The sequence below is a fragment of the Atractosteus spatula genome, chromosome 12 (assembly GCF_055471065.1).
Source record: "Atractosteus spatula isolate fAtrSpa1 chromosome 12, fAtrSpa1.hap1, whole genome shotgun sequence".
NCBI classification, from domain to species: domain Eukaryota; kingdom Metazoa; phylum Chordata; class Actinopteri; order Semionotiformes; family Lepisosteidae; genus Atractosteus; species Atractosteus spatula.
Genome location: NC_142717.1, coordinates 31,539,780 through 31,560,495, shown reverse-complemented (window position 1 = coordinate 31,560,495; position 20,716 = coordinate 31,539,780). Strand labels below are relative to the sequence as shown.

At 38.4% G+C, this 20,716-nt stretch overlaps 1 protein-coding gene across 1 annotated transcript; it reads left to right on the top strand.

Moving 5' to 3' along the window:
- The first annotated feature begins 76 nt into the window (after window positions 1-76).
- Window positions 77-17,982, top strand: mapk15 (mitogen-activated protein kinase 15). The gene is made up of 14 exons (XM_088929746.1): window positions 77-781; window positions 4,615-4,713; window positions 5,372-5,401; window positions 7,521-7,611; window positions 8,805-8,935; window positions 9,510-9,673; window positions 10,286-10,425; window positions 11,032-11,089; window positions 12,625-12,762; window positions 13,570-13,675; window positions 14,016-14,277; window positions 14,761-14,903; window positions 15,888-16,049; window positions 16,734-17,982. Exons 1-14 carry the CDS (start codon window positions 713-715, stop codon window positions 16,923-16,925), a joined length of 1,785 nt encoding a protein of 594 aa, XP_088785872.1. The 5' UTR covers window positions 77-712; the 3' UTR covers window positions 16,926-17,982.
- Window positions 17,983-20,716: the final 2,734 nt, after the last annotated feature.

Here is a 20,716-nt window from a genome sequence, read left to right as displayed (position 1 = left end):
GGACGGGAAGGAGGAGGAGCGGCTCCTTTAAGACCCGGCCCAGCAGGAGCGGGTCAGTCAGGTTAGCCGCGTCTCCAGGACAACGGACGGTATCAACAGGGACAGGCGGCCCAGTGCAGACAGGGAGACCCCACAACGAGATAAGGGGATAAAAGTGTGCCATACCACAGAGTGTAAAAAAACAGGGATCATGGGAAATCGACAAGGCAAAGGGACCTGTAACAGCGGATGATAACATTTAATTGATCAGTACCTAGCACAGAAGGTCGACGCACTCATGCCGTCAACTGACCAAGAAGGGCTCGGGGGAACGGATGACTAAAAATGCACCTTTATTTTGTTTAACGAAATGGTCTGCACCGATGTTAATGCGAAAAAGAAAACCCTTTGAATAAGCAAACGGAATCGTCATTTTAAGAAAGAACAATAGATCCAAGACCAGTTAGATCGAAGACTTCCCTTTTCTGGCATCACTACAAATCCGAAAAAGTGCGGCGTCTCACCTTCAATGTTTACGGTTTTTTATTTATTTGCACGCAGAGGTGAAATTTTTAATTCAAAACATTAGATGCGTGCGTCAAGATGACGCAGCTGCTGTAGCCGATCAGTCTGTTGAAGAGAGCGTCCAAAAATTGAGTCCTGAATCAGCCTGTGAGAGCAGGACAGTGAAAAGTTGTTTTATTTTGTTTAATCGCGGAAACCGACTTTCAGCATGAATGTCACAGAAGTGGAAGATCACATCTCTCTGAAATATGAGATTAAAAGAAGACTTGGCAAAGGGGTGAGTTTTACCTTCTGTGTTATGTGGCGTGCTTACTGGCTGAGAAATGGTTGTTGCAGTAAAAATTATTATCCCGTGGATTGACCCTCTTGTAACGACAGGTAAGGGTTAGGCGAAACAGCAGTGGGGAAATTTAAGATGAGTGTATTTCAGCCATAATTACGACGCAGACCTATCCATGGAAATAAATATCATATGTTTTGTTCACAGGAACGTCACCACGAATGCGATTAATGCATTCACTTGCGATTAAAAATCTTAATTTCATTCGTAGCGAAAAAAATAAAATAAAAGAGCGATTTAACCACAATCCTTAAAACTTTTTTTTGTCTGACTAGACAATTTGCCTAGTTTTATCCGATCCTGTTTTTACTTAATTAAAGGTTGCAGCAGTGCTTCGCCTAGTTTTGTGAAAGTTCGTGCTTCGTACAGTTGGGTAAGGACGCTGTGGGTGGTTAGGTGCCAGTTGTCTTGGACACGGTGAAGCTCAGGCTGTTCTCTATGTGTGCTGGTGTGGTGTTAGGGTCTTGTTTTTATTTCCTTTTGCTATTCCTGTAACAAACCGCTGCTTTAATGCTAAGATATAGAGCGGTAAAAGTCTATTTAACCACATAAAATCACGGTAGAGCATAATAACGAACACAGCAAGGGTGTTAGCGTGGTGTCTCCACGGAAACTGCAAAAGATGCTAGGAATTATCACATGAAACTTTAAAGCAGATCCAGATATACTTGTCTTAGTTACCAGAATTCTAGTCTAGTCTAGATTTTCATAAGTTTACTGGTTTGGATAGTTGTGATATTTAGGGTTTTGAGACGCTTGTCATTTAGCACTCCTCCGTGTAGAGCGAAATATTTTTGATGTTTTAGAATGGTGGTAGTAATACTGTCAAATAGAAAGTCCTGGCACCTTTATTTGAAACTTTTCCATTAGTTCACTTAGGCTGATAGCTATTGTCAGACAAATTACTCTTATCAATTACATTATCCAAGTTTAATGAGCACTGATTTAACCTGGCTTGCTGTAGGAAAGATTCCTGGTGTGTTAACTCACTTCAGACAGGGGTGTATGAACTTCAGTCCGAAAATTGAGACATAAATATGCATACCTAGTTGGAATTAAGTTAGATCATTAAATGAACTGGTGAATAAAATTCCTTCAAAATGATGGGTGTCTGCATTCCAGATAAGAGCTACAGGAGTTTCAAAACTAGACCAGGATGGTCCTAATGTGCCATTGTAACCTACCATATTTACAGAATTTAAATACAGCTGGTAATTGGTCCAGCCAAGCCATAAATTAGTTACTATAGCAAGGTTAACATTAAAACCCACAGACACCACTGGCTCTGCAGGACTAGAGCTGGAACACTTGTCTAAATGTCTAGATTTATTATAAAGTGCATTATCCATGCGGTGTGCTCGTGATGTGGTGTTGAAGTTATTTAACAATAGTAACCTAATGGCTTCTTGAGCTCAGACTCTCAAGTAGTGAGACAGCTGTTCACCTCTTGCTTTCAGCCCTGGGCACATGCAACTGTAAAGGAACTCCATTTGAAACCTTGTTTCTTTTCAAATTTGGGGAGTGATAAAAACTAGGAACTGCACCCCCTTACATCTCACCTTTTCAATGACTTTTTTATTGCTGTAATAATAATATAAAACTGGTCATTTGAGGACATTTCTCATAGTCTTTGCCTGTTAAGGACTTAACAACAATTAAAAACAATTGCGTTCTCTGAAGTCAGGAGAAGAGAGTTAAAAAAGGTTCTTTTTAGTATCATATTTCAGACATGAGGCCCTCCTTGTGCTTTGACTTGGTCACAGTAATCCAACCATTTTGTAAACATACTTCACGGCCACTAACACAAAAAGGGTTTAACCCTTTACTTCCAGCATAGTCAACAACTGTATTGCGTGTCAAAATGAAATGCTGGAATCTACAGGGCCATCCATGTGTGAGTGAACATCCTTCGCAGTCCAGCTTGTGTTCTGAGAGTATCCAGACCTGTCCTCTCTCCACACACTCCTGACATCTCAGGCAGGAGCCTAGCACTCTCGCTTCTTTTAGGAATCTGAATTCTACTATTAGATAACTTTACAGCGCAATCATTTAAATTAGGTTATTGATTTAAACCGTGGGAAACCTAGGAAGGAAAACAGTGCACTAGAGTTTGAATCATAAAGAAACCTGCTCATCAGATGCTTTGTAGAGATCTGGCAACTGTATGTACAGTACAAATGGAGAATCTGGTCCAGATGTCTTGGTACACATTACAACTGTGATTAAGGACTGTTGCTCTTTCAGTAATTCCAGAATTGCTGAACCCAATGTTATAGGCTATAGAAAAGAAAAGCAATGACCCCTGTTATTTTTATTGGTTTTGTGATCTCACAGGTTACTCGTATCGTACCAGTTCAATTTATTTTCAGAAGTGTTTCAGTGTCAATCCTCTAACCTCCCAGTGCCAGCGGGCGTCTGAAGTATCCAGGGTGAACACACTGGCCTTTTACCTCTATGTCAGATAAAAGAAAGAAGCTCCAGCACTCCTTTTCTGTTTCTCTCAAGGGCTGCATGTTTTATTTATTCATGACTCAGCAGCAGTGCTGCAGCCAAAAGCTGTGGGCTGTGAAAAATGCTGTAGTGCTGTAACATGTGCAGTGTAGTGAGAGATAGATGCTCAAGCACAGTGTCTCCCATTGTTTCTCCTTGACTAGTTCAGGTTTTCCTCTGAGAAGGTGTGGATCATTTTAATTTGAACTAATAATATGATTGTATCAATGCAAAGTATATCATACGTCCTTCCCTTATCTGTTACTCCTTAACATTGCTATAGTATAAACGAGGACTTATCAACAAGTACAGTTAATTATGAAGGATTTAAAGTTGTATTAGAATGCTTAGCCATTTCTATCATATCCATAGTTGCTATTTATTTTCATGAGAAAAAATACTGTGATGATTAACCATAGACCTGTATCTGGAAAAAAAAACCTCTCAATATATATTTTAATAAATTTGAAGACTCATTGTGTATTGATCGAGAGTTTTTATCTGTGTAACTTCAACAGTACCTGGTGTATCATAAAATAGGATGCACTTTAATGCGAAATTACAGAAATTAGGGTTAAAAGACTTCAAACCTCCCACCACTTTGAATATGTTTTTGTGGGTTTTGACTGGATTTTACTAAGGTAGTGCTTTATTGTCCTCTTTTTAAAGTTGAACAGAGCTCCATAATGCCCTTGACATGAGTAATGCTCTATAAAAGTTTGTAGGAATTCTTTCACAGTACTTCTATAAAACTGACTTCCAGGTAATGGGTTCAAGCAGGGTTTGCACTTCGAGATGGTTTTCTGAGTCTGAGAATGAGTTCACCATTCCTCTTAGACTGGCGATTTATCCTGCACTGTGTACTCTTCATTTCGACTGTGTATAGTCACCAGGACACCAGTGTCACTAAACCACATTCCACAGGTAGTTTAATTTTTGTACAAGCAGTGTTTCTGAACAAGTACGTTCTTTAGCTGGATGTACAATATTTTTCACAGGTGCAGTGTTTGTAGAAGCCCTGTTTTTAAGTTGGCCAAAATGTGTTTGTTTGAAGTAACTGAATATGGCAGGCCTTCAAATATTTTAGTTCATCTTCGCCAGCCATGCGTAACTGTCCACTGTTATTGCTTGGGCTGTCTTGGCTACAGTTGTTTAATGGCTGTTTTTGATGTCAAGATTTACACATCTGTGCCTGGCAGCACATTGAGAGAAGAATAAATGCTTTAGAAGTCTTTGTGTGCAGCCTAACCTAACCTTTCTTTGTACTTCTTTTTGTGTAGGCATATGGAATAGTCTGGAAGGCCATTGATCGGAAAACTGGAGAGATTGTTGCGGTGAAGAAGATATTTGATGCTTTCAGGAACAGAACAGATGCTCAGGTAAGCAGAGAGCAGATGTATTGAATTGCAAATTTGTCCTCCATTTTGTTACATACAGTATACCAGAGTTTCTTTTTTCTCTTCAAGACACTTGTAACTTCTGTAAAATATTGAATCCTTTTTTGAACCACCTACAAACACAGGTGTCTCTGACCCAAAAAGTACATACAGTATTGCTCACTGCATGGTGCAGACTGAATGGTGTGGTGGTCAGCACTGCCGCTTCAGAGCTCTGGACTGACCATCTCACACAAGGTTTTGTCCCACCTTGTAGCATGTGTTTTAGCCTTCAGATTGCTTCAACCCTGAGAGGAAGCAGCTTTAGGATCATTAAGGGGTTAGGTGTTACATCAGAGAGCCATTAATTAATCCTACTGTGGAGTACTGCTGTAATTATTATTTTGGGGTGTATTAGTAGTAAAAGATAACATGGTCTGCTTAGTGAACCTTCTATGTTTAGGGAATACTTTTATGCTGGTTTCCCAACTGGTAATTAATAAGAAATAGTCTTTGTCCACTTCTTTATCTAACACAAAACAGTTTCAGTAAGTTTACTGGAAACTGAAAACAGTGTCTGTGTTTTTTGGTAATTGCACCGTTGAAGGATCGTTGCCTAATTCCAGTTTTTTCACAGTCATTGCATTTTCTTTTTTTGCAGAGAACATTCCGAGAAATAATGTTTCTTCAGGTAGGAATACCTTTATTACCTGTTCTGATCTTACAATTATGGAAGTTGATCCTGGTCATCTTCTCATGAAGATAAAACTAAGACTTGTGGTTGCAAATAAAATGAAAATGCCTACTCAGATTAAAAAGTAAATGAAAAATAGTAATTCATTTAGCATCTAATTGGCATTTATAATGAGATGTGACTGCTTAGATGTGATATTGGTATTGGTGAAGTTCACTTTCTATTGAACTGCAAAATGCATACAGAGGCACATTTTGTAAATACCATTTTGTTATGTTGCACTATTTTATCATCACAATAACAACATATCCAAATATGTACTTCATAAGCAATGCACAATTAATGTGAAGGTGGAACAATTTACTGTTTTATATTCCAATAAGTATGCTACACTAGGTTATGCTTTGTAAACAACTTTAAAGGCCAGATTGTTAACACTGACCTTGGGAATACTATTACTAGGTCCAAAGGTTTACAATTCTAAACTTAATTTACCATAGAGACAGGTACAGGGGCAGTGCCATCTAGCTCAAATTCAGTGATGATCTCTACCAGCATATTGGTAATGCAAACAGACATTTCAGCAGTACTACTCATTCTTGAAATCATTCTTTGCTTTTTGTCTTTAACAATACATCCACTCTTTATATAAATATATGTATGTCCCTATGTTAATCCCTGAGGAAGAATTTGGCTTTCAATTAAGAGTGAACAGTTTAATGAAACTGCAGACTTAATCATACAGTATGATGAACTTTACATGTATGTCTTTCTTAAGACATAATGATTGCACTTTGCTATTTGGTAAGGTCCTATCACTGCTAGGTAAGTTATGGTGCGTATTATGTGTTCTGTTCTTGCCTTGACCACAGTAATTCTGGGACAACGCTGACATGTTTTCTACTAATTAAGTTAGAGCAGGAACCTGCGTAGTAAAATATAGAAATTAGTTTTGACAACCCAAATATTTTTTTTACTCTATCCACACACCAGAAGGAAGGCTCAATAGCCAAAGCATTTGTGAGTTTTCTTCCCGAGATGCACTTGCTCAAATTTACACTAGCAGCAACAGACGTTCTAATCATTTTTTCTTTGTAGGCCTTTTTTGATTTTGTTTTCTGTCTGTATTGGAAATAATATGTGTTTATTCTTCCTCAGATAAGGAAGTAGGTCAGTGTTAAAAGTCAGGCTTATCTCTTTTGTGCAGTAGTGTGCATATTCTTCACACTAATCAGAGCTGGAGCCATGGGGCATACCTCAATAATTATTCTGATTTTATTGTAGAAGGGTTTAAAAATACAACACTGTATTATCATTTGTTAAAAACAGGGAGTAACATTTTGGTCTTTGCTAATATATACTTGGTGTTCTGACTTAATGATAATAGAATTGTTTAGTTTAGTGGCTGAACATTTTTTTGTCTTCTTTAACAATCACAAAATATTTTCTTGTGGTTAGCAAAATCATTAAACCACAGGGCAGTTAATCAGCAAGGTGGAGCTACAGATGAATCCAAATGATTTACAGAAATGTTTTTAAAAATGTAATATCAAGGGATGTTTTCTTAGAACTGTGCAATGTACTAGTAAAGTCTCATTTGGAATATTACACAGAATGTGGTCTTTAGGTTTTAGAAAAGATATTGCAGCTCTGGAATCAGTCCAAGAAGAGCAGCCATATATATTCTGGGGTTAAAGGGGGTACACTGATATGCTGAAGTTTATGAGGGAGCCCAATACAACTATTTGAGATCCTGAAAAGCACTGACAAGGTCAAACAAGTGAAATCCAAACCAAAGCACACAAGTGGAAACTTGGTGGAAGTGTATTTAGAACTGAGAACAGGAGGCACTGCTTTCTTCAAAGGGTTGTGGGAGTATAGAACAAGCTGATAATCTGCCTGAGAACAGCTGAATGAGATCCTTGAATCAATTCGACACTAACTGCAAATGCACTGATGTTAAGACTGGTTCCTCTCACATTGGTTTATCCAGTGTAGTACATATCTTAAATTCAGTTGAATGGACTGCTTTTTTTATTTTTTGGTAAAAGATTCGAAGGCTTTGATCTGAAAAGGAGAAAGCAAAAGTAAAATGTGTCTCTGTGTTGTGTTTTAGGAATTCGGAGAGCATCCCAACATCATCAAACTGCTGAATGTTATAAGAGCTCAGAATGACAAGGACATCTATTTGGTCTTCGAGTACATGGGTGAGGACATGGTTACCTGCACAGGTGTACCCCATGACACGACATCCCTTTACCTTCCAGTGCAAACCAGAACAGCATGAACAGGGGTTTTCACTGACATTTCAGCTAATGTGTGTTTATTGTTAAAAACGTTTGTCCTTAAAAGAGCTTCCTCTAAACTTGTAAATAATGTAAGGAAAATTTTCTATCTTCCTTATAATGTCTTTTTTACAGTACGTATCAGTGTGTCAGGTGCAGATTTGTTCCATTCAATGTTCATTTAAATATTTCCTTAATTACTACATTTAACCAATCAATTAAGGAACTGCTTGTATTACAAAATACATGTATTTATTGTACTGTTGTTGCTGAGCTCAGAGCTGGTAATTTTTAAATGCCAGTCATCAGACAGCGTACTGTACTGTTGGCAAACTGTCAGATGCTGAGTGTTTAAAGTAGGACAGACACCTCTGATGTCTCAGGTTCTTTTTAATGCAGCGGGATTTCCCATCTTTGATGTCTAACAGGTTTCAGGGCTGATGGCTTGACATCCCTTGTTATTTTGTGATCTTGTAGTCTGGGGCTCCATCCTGGTCTAACTGAAGAAGAGAAAGCATAGATGCTGCATGGAGAATGCACTGCAGCATTATGCCTTATCTATCTGTGACACCTTTTGTGCTTAAGCTCCTCGAGGATAGTGTACATTTCATATTCACTGGTCATCCCAGAGCTCTCAAATTTAAAGCCAGTTTATCTCTCTCAATTCTCTGTCAAGGACGTCCAAGCTTCCAATATTGAAACTCTTTATGTAAATGATTATGACAGCTCTCATTTCTTTAAGCAATCACGTGGCCTCTTTTAAGACATTCTTTTCAGTATAAACGCCTGAACTAATGCATAATATCCATCTGAAATATATATCAATTAAAAAAATCAGTCTGAATTGCAGGGGAACAAATCCTCTGCATTTTCAGAGCAGACGCACTGTGAATGAAGGCTGATGATTACACATAAAGTTTCTGTTTCTTGTTATCCGTAAAACAATCGTTTCGGTCTTTAGTGCAACCAATTGTATGAAAGGTGTATGATGTGTGAAGGGTGAAGCAACAAAACTTAATAGGTACTTAGCTTGACAGCTTATATATTAAAGCTGAAATGATGTATTCTCACTGTCGGGCACATCAAGCAGTGTATTATTTTGGTTCAATTCACAGAGACAGACCTGCATGCCGTGATAAAGAAGGGGAATTTGCTCAAGGATATTCACAAACGATACATCATGTACCAGCTCCTGAAGGCCACAAAGTTCCTGCACTCAGGCAACGTTATTCATAGGGACCAGAAGGTACTTCAGTAGAAATAAATCTGCCAAGACTTTCGTCTTTGTGTGATATGTACTTACGATATTGTGGAAGTATAAACTGATATAAAAGTATAAACTTTTATCATACATTTGCAGTGGTTTCTCATGGTGTCATGCCTTCAGTGTGATTTACTGCAGATGCTCACAGCCTGTAGGAGGTGCCGCTTTGAGCTTGGGCTATGTCTTTAGCTGACTGACAGGGATTCCTCAAACAGCATCTCTCACTTAGCTGAGCTTTGTGGGGATTGGGTGGGCTTAAGTTTGCCGTGACATCAGCTCTTCAATTGTTTTTTAAAATACTGTGGTGCCTGTGGTGTGTTGGATATGAGTGCATGCTCAGGTCCTCATTTGTTTTTAAATTGGTTGAGTTAATAATAGAGTGGGTAATAATGTTACCCAATTATTATTAAAAATATAATTCAAGACAAGAACATACTTGTAAATTAGCAGTGAGGAAGAAAGAATAAAGGTAGTAAGACTAACAAAAGTAGAAAGCGTATCCAATTTTCTGCTGTTTTCTTGTATTTTACATATGTGTCTTTCTCTGTGTCTCCAGCCTTCCAATATCTTGCTTGACACGGATTGCTTTGTGAAGCTGTGTGACTTTGGTCTGGCACGTTCGCTGTACCAGATCCAAGAGGATGCTGGGAACCCTGCTCTGACAGAGTATGTGGCCACACGATGGTATCGTGCCCCTGAGATCCTCCTTGCCTCCACCAGGTACACTTCAGCATCTACAGCATATATTGTTTCGCTTGAATTACAATACTTTAAAATAGAACACAAATTTGTAGTGCATCACAATTTGTGCAAATACAGTCTAGTTTAGAATTGCTGCTTGTGTTAATTGTCTTCATAGGCATAAACAATCCTAGATCTACAGGAAGAAGAAATCAGCTGTTTACCTGTTTCTCTAACTGCAACTTGAGTTTTAAGTTTGTAGCAAAATAAAAGTGTTAGGGGCTACAAAAAATCAATGTACATCATTCTTATAGAAATCCAATTCATCCAAAGAATTAATGGCAAGATTTTGGATCTATGTGATCATGAGTAAATGAAAGTGATAAGAAATAGTCAAATGTGGGAATCCATATCTGAAATGGGAAACTATTATAATTGTACATGGGAGATGCACATTTGTCTGCACAAAATCCAGAAAAGATTCAGTTATATTTACAACGTTTTTAAATACACTACTAAATATACAACTTATAAGTCAACAGTAGCTACTTCAGATATTACCTGTCGATTGCAACTTGCTATTGTGAAATTAAAATAACTTGCTACAGAAAAAAAGGTAGCCAGTTATGATTAACATGTCGGTCCTTACAGGTACACGAAGGGGGTGGACATGTGGAGCATTGGCTGTATCCTTGGAGAAATGCTGCTGGGGAAAGCTCTGTTCCCAGGCACATCCACGATAAACCAGATTGAAAGAATCATGAGTGCCATCCCTCCACCTAGTCATGAAGGTGAGGTCATCGGCAAGAGGAGTGCTTTCAATGTCCAGAGTACACCTATAAACCCATGAACAAGATTCAAGAGAGCATGTGTCAGACTGAACAGGCCATTATTTTCACCTGAAGTCAAGTACAGTGACTTGTAACTGAGGGGGGCGGGGGTTATTGTCTTAATAATTCAGTAATACTGACAGAGTGGACCCACTGAGGAAAGCCAAGCTGTCATGACCAGCCATCGATTCCAAGCCGTCCCTTGCAGAAGGCCTCAGAGTAACCTCCTGTCTCCTGCAACCATTGGCACTGTTTTCTTATCTGTTGAAACAGATTGACTTTCCACTGCTTTTTAGTCAGTGTGTCTTTGAAGAAGCAACCTCCAATAGTACACCCGGTATTTTCAGTAAGAGAATAATACAAGACCCCAAGATATTTGTAAGTGATGTTAATTCAGGAGATCTACCACTATAGATTGAACAGACACTATTTAATAAGTACGCAGTTGATAAAATATACTTTCAAAATTAGATGAAGACAGTTAATAGAAGCAGTCTTTGTAGTCATGTTAGCAGAGTTTTCTGAACTTATATCCAGTACAACAGTTTTCCTTTTTTTTGTTTTTAGATATATATTCAATAAAATCTGACTATGGAGCTTCAGTAATCCAGAGAATGTTGTCAAGGTAAGTTCACGGTCATTCTTTCTCCTTTTTTTTACAAGATACTCAGGGAGACTAAATAATACCGACACTAACTTTACACTCAGTTTCAGGTGTTATGAGAATTGTCTGTATTCACAACATAAAATGTGGAAGCTTACATATTCTGAGAGCATTTTTATTTCTATTTTTTTTAAATCAGATTTTTCAAAACAAAAAAACCACTTTGAATAAGCAAGTCTCGAATTTTAATGTATCTGTATCATTGTCAAAGGTTTTAACTGCATGAAAGGAATAGGCAGCATGTATAGCTGACCCATTACATAGATTTCTAATTGCAGAATGTATGGTGGCTTGAATGCAGAAATTTGATTTTGTTGTAATGAAATAAAAACATATTATGTTAAAAGATTTACTGGTTGCAAGATTTATCTGGTTTGTGATCTTGTTTCCTTGATTAGGTAATCTTGAAAGGTTTGTCCAGTTTCGAGAAGTTTACATGGATTGTGTGGACCATTTTGGGAAGTTTTTGTTGAATTTAACAGATTATGCAGAAATGCAGTTTACAGTGGCTTAGTAGTTAGGATACGATTTTGTAGAGCTTATAAAGCTGCCCCTGGCAACAAATACGTTGGATTAGACTTAATTAAACTTTGAACAAGCTTTGCTATCACAATTTAAACTGGAGGTTAAAGGTAGTGACCCAGTTGGTTTTATTAGCAGCTATTTTTATGACACTAAGACAAATAGATTTGCCATGCACAGGGAAAGACTCCAGGTTGCCAGCTAGGATAAACTGATGAGTGCAGTGAATGGAGAAAAAGGATACATACTTCACACTGCACACTACAAGAGTCAAGACACCAAAACACAATTTTGTTCTCAGTGAAAATGTTTCCCACTCATTCATTTTTAATGTATCTGTCCTTTTCACATTTTTATTCTGAAATGGTAACAATGGCATTTCCATTTCCTTTTTGAGAATTCTGTTTTGTTCAGGCTAAGGAGATGAGCATTCCAGGTTGCTAAGGTGATTAATGTCTCTTTTCTGAATTTGAGATAACTCTTGTCTTTGCATATTAAAGTCTATACTTTAATATATACCGGGGCGGTAGGTGGCTCTGAGGCTAAGGATCTGCGCCTGTGGCTGGAAGGTTGCTGGTTCATATCCTACGGCCGACAGAGGAATCCTACTCCGCTGGGCCCCTGAGCAAGGCCCTTAACCCCAACTGCTCCAGGGGTGCTGTATAAATGGCTGACCCTGCGCTCTGACCCCAAGCTTCTCTCCCTGTCTGTGTGTCTGTGTCTCATGGAGAGCAAGTTGGGGTATATGAAAAGACAAATTCCTAATACAAGAAATTGTATATGGCCAATGAAGTGATATTATCTTATCTTAATATACATGGACTTTTTGGAATATGTGGCCATTTTTCCAGTACAGGCATAACTCTTAGAACACTATGGTCATTTTAAGAAGAAAAAAAACCAATTGATTGTTCTAATTTGAGTGTAAATACTTTTGACTGTACAAGCTTTAAGACTGCACAATTGGTTCATAGGTCCAGAATTCCCCTTGAAGACGTGCTGCCTCCCTCAGTGCCCCCAGATGCCCTTGATCTGCTGCAGAAGCTGCTGGTATTCAACCCTGATAAGAGACTCACTGCAGAGGAGGCTCTGGCACATCCCTATGTCAGCAGGTAATAGGAGACAAAACAGTTACAAAGTACTTATCTCCAAAATTAAACAAATAATTGTAATTCTTTATGCTGTTCTTTGAACTCCACAGCTGTTTATTGTTCCTTATTTGTGGTATGGTAACAAAAACTGAACACAATATTCTAATTAAAGTCTTACTAAAGCTCTGTAAGCTTTAACCTTTATCTATTTAAATCCCACACTTCTTGCTACTTTACCCTTTTGTTTTATTTATTAAAAGATGAAGTTTGTACCAAGGATAAAAATGGAAAACCATGAAACAATCATAGGGAAATGGCTGATGTATTAAATAGATATGTCTGTCACATCTGTCAGTCTGTCTCTAACAACACTGCACGCCCACAGGAGTCTGTCAACCTATTGGCCAGTTCTACAGATAAGTTTCGAAAGATTATAGATATAAGTTGAGACACTAGTGTGGAATAGTGGTAAGGACTCAGGCCTTGTAACTGGAACATTATGGGCTGAAGTACCAGGTAGGGCCCTGCTTTTGTACCCATTCAGACAGATGTGAACAGAAGTGTTTACCAGGACTTTTCTCTTGGAAGTCCTGATGTATGCCTATATCACTAAATACAGTATACTGCAGATCATTTTTAATACACATCATTTTAATAAGGAAAAAATACTCTGTTGTACATTGCCTCTTGTAATATTTTATTCATTAAACTGTTCCACTGGGGGGGGGAAGCAGTTTTTGTGCTGGAATGGAAGGTCCAGAAATCTCCTCTGCAGGTCAGCTTGGCAAAGTAGCCTGCTGACGGACGCTGTCTTGTCATCCTTGCCAGGTTCCACAGCCCTGCAAAAGAGCCCAGCCTGGACTACGATGTGGTTCTCCCTGTGGATGATGACACGCAGCTGTCTGTAGCAGAGTACCGCAATAAGCTGTATGAGGCGAGTGGGATCCGTGCTTTGCTAGGAAGCTCCAGTACTGCAGATAAATAAATTACTACAGAAGTTAATTATTAACTACAGTGATCTAATCTTGCAAGCTAGTAATTCAGAGCTTTCACAGTTTTATTGTTAAATAAAATTAAATTAGTTTGCATCTAAATAATCTGTTATGAAGGGATAGATTTGAATGTTTAGTGCTGTACTGTTCGTGCCCCATGGAGACCTTGATCAGTAATTTTCTAAGTTAATTTTTAGGGGGCATTGTACTGTAGGTACGGGCAACACACACTGTGGGCTACTTTTCTTTAAGAAAGACCTAGCACCCCCTCCTGGTTTGTAGATGATCCTGGAAAGGAAGGCAAGTCTGCGGCTCCAGCGGCAGCAGGGCAGGCTGAAGGAGGCAGCCGTGGGGGAGCAGCAGGAGAGACCCCCCGAGGAGCAGAAGGAGGCCAGTCCGCCTGCCCCCGAAGCCACACTGCCGCCTCCTGGAGCAGCAGCACAGAAAGACCGAGCCGGGACCAGTCCGGACTACAGCCCCAAGGCCACCAAGACCACTTACAACCCCATTACACACAGCCCAGCATCTTATGGTGCCCTCCCTAGTGAGTCTCTTTGCACAGTTCTGGTTGTTCTTGAGCAAAAACAAAAGGTCCAAAGTCAGGTGCTGACCATGAAGCATAGCACAGCCTTGGATGTGATTGACTGCCCAAAACCGAGTGACTCACCAAGCTGTTGATTTTTCATCTTTATTGTGAAAAGAAAAAAAAAAGCATTTTAAAAAACAATGAGGAGCTATGGTTTATAACTACTTCTCTTGCACGTGCTACTGCCAGTTATTGTTTGGTAGCAGGGTTTGGAAATCTAGAATATTGTGGCATCACAGTGATTTATAGTATAAATGGTAACTGAATATGATGACATTTCACCTTCGCCAGCCTGTGTAATTTTCCCAAGCCATTTCAGGGCTCGCCGACATGTTAAAGGACCAGCAAATGATCTTAATGTATACAATTATGCAACAGTGCTTATTCGTATCTGGGAATACCAGCTGTGGCCTTGATAAACCTTCTGTCTGATCTCTTGAGACGGTGGTCCCAAGTCTTCCCAGAACCCCTCCACAGCAGCTCTTCAACGCGGCGCGACGGCGGGCAGGAAGCTGCCGCGTCAGACCAGCCACGAGAACGTGACGGTGCAGCCCGCAGCCTCGCAGGGACCCAACGGGCTCAATGTGAGTTTTAGATATTTAGCGCAACATTTGTGCCTTTTAACTGTGGTCTGATCTGGATTATGCTATGCGTGAAAAGTGGCTTTACTGTGCTTACTGTATGATGCAGCAAAACACAGTGCACTGTGCTCTCAGCAATCCTTTGAGACACCCCAGGGCAGTAATGCCCAGTGATGGCAGGTTATCCAGGTAAAGTGTGTTAGATGGGGCCCATGGAGTGGATCTGGTTCCACACTGCTGACAAGTGACTAATGGCCAACTGCCTTAACGGTGCCACAGTGATCATGCCCTGGGACCTCATCGCCGCCTTCCTGTGATGCCATCCTGACGTGACAAGCAGCAGAAAGACACGCTGCCTCATGCTTCTCATGTAACAGTTGCTTTCTTGTAAGATAAGAATGTGACGGTGATGCCGTGGATGACTCTGCTTTTAAGGCGGTTGAAGTAATTTGTAAAGTTACAGATGTATGTTTTGCTTATTTAATACTACCATAATGTAGGTCAGGAGTGAGCAGTCGTGGTTATTCTTTCTGTTCCATTATAAGATTTCAACCCAAGCAGTACTTTACATCCTTGAACCGTAATTAATTACAAGTCTCTTAAGATCTCGTTACAGTACTGTGCAAAGGTTTGGGTTATCTTATTAGAATCTTTTGTAATTCTGTTGCCAAACAGGCATGGATTTATAAGGATTCTGCTGTACTTTGCCTCCTTTTGTTTTCCTGTTGTGTTTGCAGTGTAGACCTGATATAGGATTTTTAAGGTATCCTATATCAAGTGACTTTGCCCTCTAAAACATTATACAAGGTTTGTAGGTTGGTTCGAGTGTCTGTTTTCCGATTCCAGGTAGCCTTTGTAAGGCTGCTTTCAGATGCATGTCAAGATTTTGTGGTGACCATTCAAGCACTTTGGAAAGCATGGTGGAACTTGGCATTCTCAACGCAAGCTGACCCAGCCCTGGGTAACAGGATCCTTTCTGCTCCTCAGAGTCAGGCTCCAGCGAGGGGGGCGGAGCAGCAGCGTGGCCGTTCGGCTCCAATCGCCCGAGCCCGCTCCTTCTCACTCACCCAGAACCGCTTCAACAACCCTCTGGTCAGGAAGGAGGAGCCCGACGTGGCCGCAGGGATGAGTGTGGGCACTGCGCGCCTGGTAAAGACACCGTCTTGTTCGAGTTATATTTTAAAATAGATGTTAATGCAAATTTGTGAATAAGCTAACATTCAAGGATTTTGCCCTGGGGAAAGAATTACTTCTAATCTTCTAAAGGTTTAAAGGTACTAGTCAAGCTTAAAACAAAATAGGAAGGGGAATGATTTTTGGATTAACATTTTCAGAAAATTAATTTAATGTTCTGTATACATATAGTAAGAAAAGTGGTTATGCTTCTACTGCACAATTTTGCACTATGTTTTCTAAACTTTAAAAATCATTCTACCACTTATGCTTGAGAACGCAGTGTACATATGCATATGTACACTGCACATACATACATACGTAGGGCTAATAAAGTGCTCTTATCTTATCTTATTTTATCTTATATTACATATTAAATGAACTACAGGTATACAAGGTAAATTACTAAATGTTATAGTATTTAAAGTTAATGATGTTAATAGCATATGAAGCGTTTCTACAGGTTTCCCTGAAAAATAATTATCAAAGTAATTAACAAAGTGTCCTTGTTGAAGTCTCTAGCTCTCTCACAATAAGAGATTATACCTGACTCGTCTGAATATTTCCAGGTATTGGAACAAGCAGCAGTATGAATGTTTTTTCTTCTACTGATGTTGCACCTTTTCCTTTTTTAAAAATGTTTTTTTTCCTATTTTCAAGAATCAGAGGTCACATTCACAGACGCGTGAGACCAAACCGATCCCAAAATTCAGCAAGAAGACGTTCCAGAACGCCTCCAATGTCGGAGCTGCAGGGGACCCTAAGGCTAAGCTCGGCAGCTATGCACAAGCCTACGGGACCATTAACAAAACTGAACTGGAAAATCTACTGCGGGTTCGCAGTAACCAGTAGCACCTTCTCCTGGGGACTGCAATTGCAAACACTACCTGGAGGACAGGAACATTTGGCACAAAGCTCTACAGTAAACACGTTTTCAGAAGAAGATCCTGTTATCAGTGGAAACCACTGCAGTTTTTTGAGTTCCTTTACAGACACTTTGCTTTAGTATTCCCAATAAATTGTCGCCTTAATGCCCATCACTCCTATGAACAAACCACAGGCTTCAAACTGGATCATGTGAATAGGATTCTTGGACCTTTGCTTAGGACATTGGACAATGCAATTGGCATTAAACCATGAAGCCAGTGTTTTCAAAAAGCACATGTCTTGCATTTTAAAGTTTATGTATAGACAAAGCGTCCTAAATTAAAAATTACCAGCAATAGTCCTAAATTAAATTACCTCAGTTGCCTTTTTTATTTTTATACCATTTGTATTTAAGTTTTCTTATTCTTACTGTGTTTTATCTTCAAGAAGCAAAAGCTAAGAGTTAATTTTAGAGCTATATGTATTTGCATTTATACAAAGTTTTGTAGTTTGCATTTATACAGAGTTTTGTAGTTTTCTACAAGTCCGTAAAGAAATGTCATATATCTACAGGAAAATAATCTAAAATTATCCATGCATCTCTCTTTTGATACGTCAGCTACACCATTGCATCTCTTATTTATATACTTTCCCATAAGAAACTACAGTCCTGTTTGTTGGTAACAAGTTTAAAATCATACAGAAAATCTTTATAAAAGTAATATAAAAACTGTATAGAGAGCTTTATTTTCCTGCTCACTTCTTAGTCTTTGTCTCTCAGTCATAACCATCTGTGTAAAGACTATTTTACCTGGGAGGGACTACTAATGCAACATTCTATGCACTTGCAATTTTTTTATAGTTGAAAGCAACATTAATTCCATGCAGAATTATGTAAAATACAATTATTGAGAGCCCAAAAACAACTTACTCTGTCAGTCAGAGGTTGAAAAAATGCAAACTAGTAAATAAGTGCCTTATTTTAAATACAGATGGAATGTAAAACAAAATGAAATGGAAACATGAAAAAAATATTTAAATAGTGTAAAACAGTCTTGTTCAATGGCAGTGGTTCTCTTTGCACTGTTCTCAGGATTTGTTTTTTAAAGGGCCATGCCATATTACAAGACAAGGAAGTAGATTCAACCAATTTTCCCAGCATAGTTTTGCGACCCTGATACAAATGGATGTCGTCCTGTGGTTCAGATATAAGCACCATCTTCTTCCTGTGCTGTGGACAAGGCCTAGTGACCAGAAATAGACGTCATAGTCACATGGCTTCCCTGTCAAGGCTGCTAAGTGTAATGTGGCAGGGCCTTTGTGACAGTGTTTCATAATGTCCTGATTATAATGTTAATGTGTATTTTTGGACTTGGGAAGATAATGGTTTTATGACATTTAGTTACACTCTCGTAAATGGTTGTGTACATGTTTTAAAATCGTAGCCATATTTCTTCAGTAATAAACAGGAATGATGTTTAGATCATTTTCCTTAATATATCTTTCTAAAAATGACGAGAAAATCCTGAAGAAAAGTTCTAACTGGAAAAATGTATGAATCTTAATATTTTCAAATTAATACTAGGTAAGGCTTTTAAAAAATTAACAATTGTTCAGGGAATGTTGTATGAACCATACCTAAAATTGGTAAACAATATTCATGTTGGAGAAATTATATTGGTCTTGCTTAAAAATTAACCGTTAAATGCAGTTATACAGTAGATAAGTATTCAGTGGGACATAAATAGATACATATAACAGAATCTGTTCTAAAATCATAGTGTTGCTGATTCCAGCAGCCAACAATCAAAGCTTTAAATTTTATCGACTACATCAAGTCTGAAACTTTCGCTTCCTTCCGGTTTACCCCGGCTCTGTAAGAAGGCTGCAACAGAGAAGGGTAGTTATTTGTGTAGGACGGATAAAATTGTGAACTATGCAGGCAACAATCCAGCTGGGTTGTTAAAACCTTTGGAAAATGAAATGCTTAAAGATTTTGTCTAGGCATTTTCAGATTTTGCTTATGAATATAGAAATGACTTTTAGAAAAAGTGTACAAATCCTTGTTTCTATTTAAAAACACAACCCTTCATCATTTTAAATCTGTATTTGGAAAATTACCTATTGAGTCATTGGACAAACTTATTTTTTTTATCTCTCAGGTCATGCCATTAGGAAACATTCCTAAATATTAAATGTTTAAAGAAAAGTACTTTGACTTGTTTGTTTTGCTTAAATTGCTGACTTTTGCTTTTTACTGGCAACACAAAAAATGTCACAGCCAACTTTGAAATCTCTCTCTTGAAAAATGTACATTTTTCCTCAAGATAAGTACTTCATTAGCCAGAAGAAATATTTAATAGTTAGCAAGCAGAATGGCAATTCAGATAGATGAACTGCAAGAAACGAAAGAGCTGTCAAATAAGTCACAATTAAGAGTTATGTAAAGCAGTAAAGAGTAACAGTGGTAGAAAATAAAACAAATTTTCTTTCCTTGTAAACTAGAAACTATGAGAGCTACAAAATTCCAAAGCTATTTAACAATCTGTAGCAAAGTTTTAATAACCGAATTGGAATATACTGTATTGTAACTCATAAAACTGAAACGCTTCTGTGTTTTTGAAATAATGGTATTTTTTTTCTTTCTGTGGTCTACTTAATGTATTCTTATTGTAACTTTTTGAAAGGCCAGTATGCACTGAGAAAGTGTTGCAAATGTGTGTCAATAAATATGTACAGTATTTTAAAATCAGACCCCTTTAGTCTGTATTTGTTCACTTAATCTGTGAAGCCTGTTGAAAAACACAGTACACATTAGCCCATATGGATATGGATGCTTCTGTGAGAGATAGTCTGCCTGGGGCAATGAGCTCCTACTTTGTTTTATTGTAATAATGATATTTACCTAATGCTTGGTGACCTACACTATTAGCAAACAAAATTCTGAACTGTAAAAAATTGCAGAGTGCAAAAGTCATTTTGTGAATTTTGTACAATGGTATAAAAGTTGCAGAGGAATAAAAAAGGTTCATTTCACACTGAAAAGTAGGAAGGAAAAAACGCAACATACACATGAAGAGGCTCAATGGTTGAAATAGTTTCTTCCTACTTTCCAGTGTGGAATTGACCTCTTCTTGTTTCTTTGCAGCCAAAACACACTGACACTGCTCTGACCAATAGCATTTCAACAAAGCTTCACATTACTAATAAGAAAATGTCAATTCAACACTTTGAGAATTATCAATTAGCTGCTAGTTAATTTAACTAATTGAATTAGCGAAACATGGCTAATTAAACATAATAAACTAGAGGAGGCTATTTGGTGGGGTCTTCATTTGGCTGCAGGTACCTTAATGATCCAAGATTGTTACTGGAAGGAGCCCATGGCACAGTATGTCAATCCAAACAACATGGCTAGGACATTATGTACTGAACTGCCACAGAACCTCCTGAAGCATCTTCTGTTTTTTTTCCTGTTCATAGTACTGGAAAATAAACACTGTTCTGGAGAAATACGAACTGCTTAATGTTTTTGTGACACCCTTTGCTTCATCCAAGATGAGTGAAAGGAGTTTGTGAAGTAAGTAGATTTACTAAACTGCAAGCATTTGTGTCAAAGTATGAATTCAACACTATACACACGGTGTAGAAACGTTTACGAACTGGCAGCTCACAACCCATGACATAAATACTAACAACACAATAATAACAACATGTTGTTCTCATAATTAGTACGTATTTTGTACGTCATGGCGTTTGTTTGTTTTGCACCTTAA

Excerpts from the sequence above, each read along its gene's own strand:
- mapk15 (XM_088929746.1), top strand. The coding sequence starts at position 713 with ATGAATGTCACAGAAGTGGAAGATCACATCTCTCTGAAATATGAGATT. Across the intron at positions 4,714-5,371 it reads GGAACAGAACAGATGCTCAG|AGAACATTCCGAGAAATAAT; the intron begins GTAAGCAGAGAG and ends CTTTTTTTGCAG. Across the intron at positions 7,612-8,804 it reads TTTGGTCTTCGAGTACATGG|AGACAGACCTGCATGCCGTG; the intron begins GTGAGGACATGG and ends TTCAATTCACAG.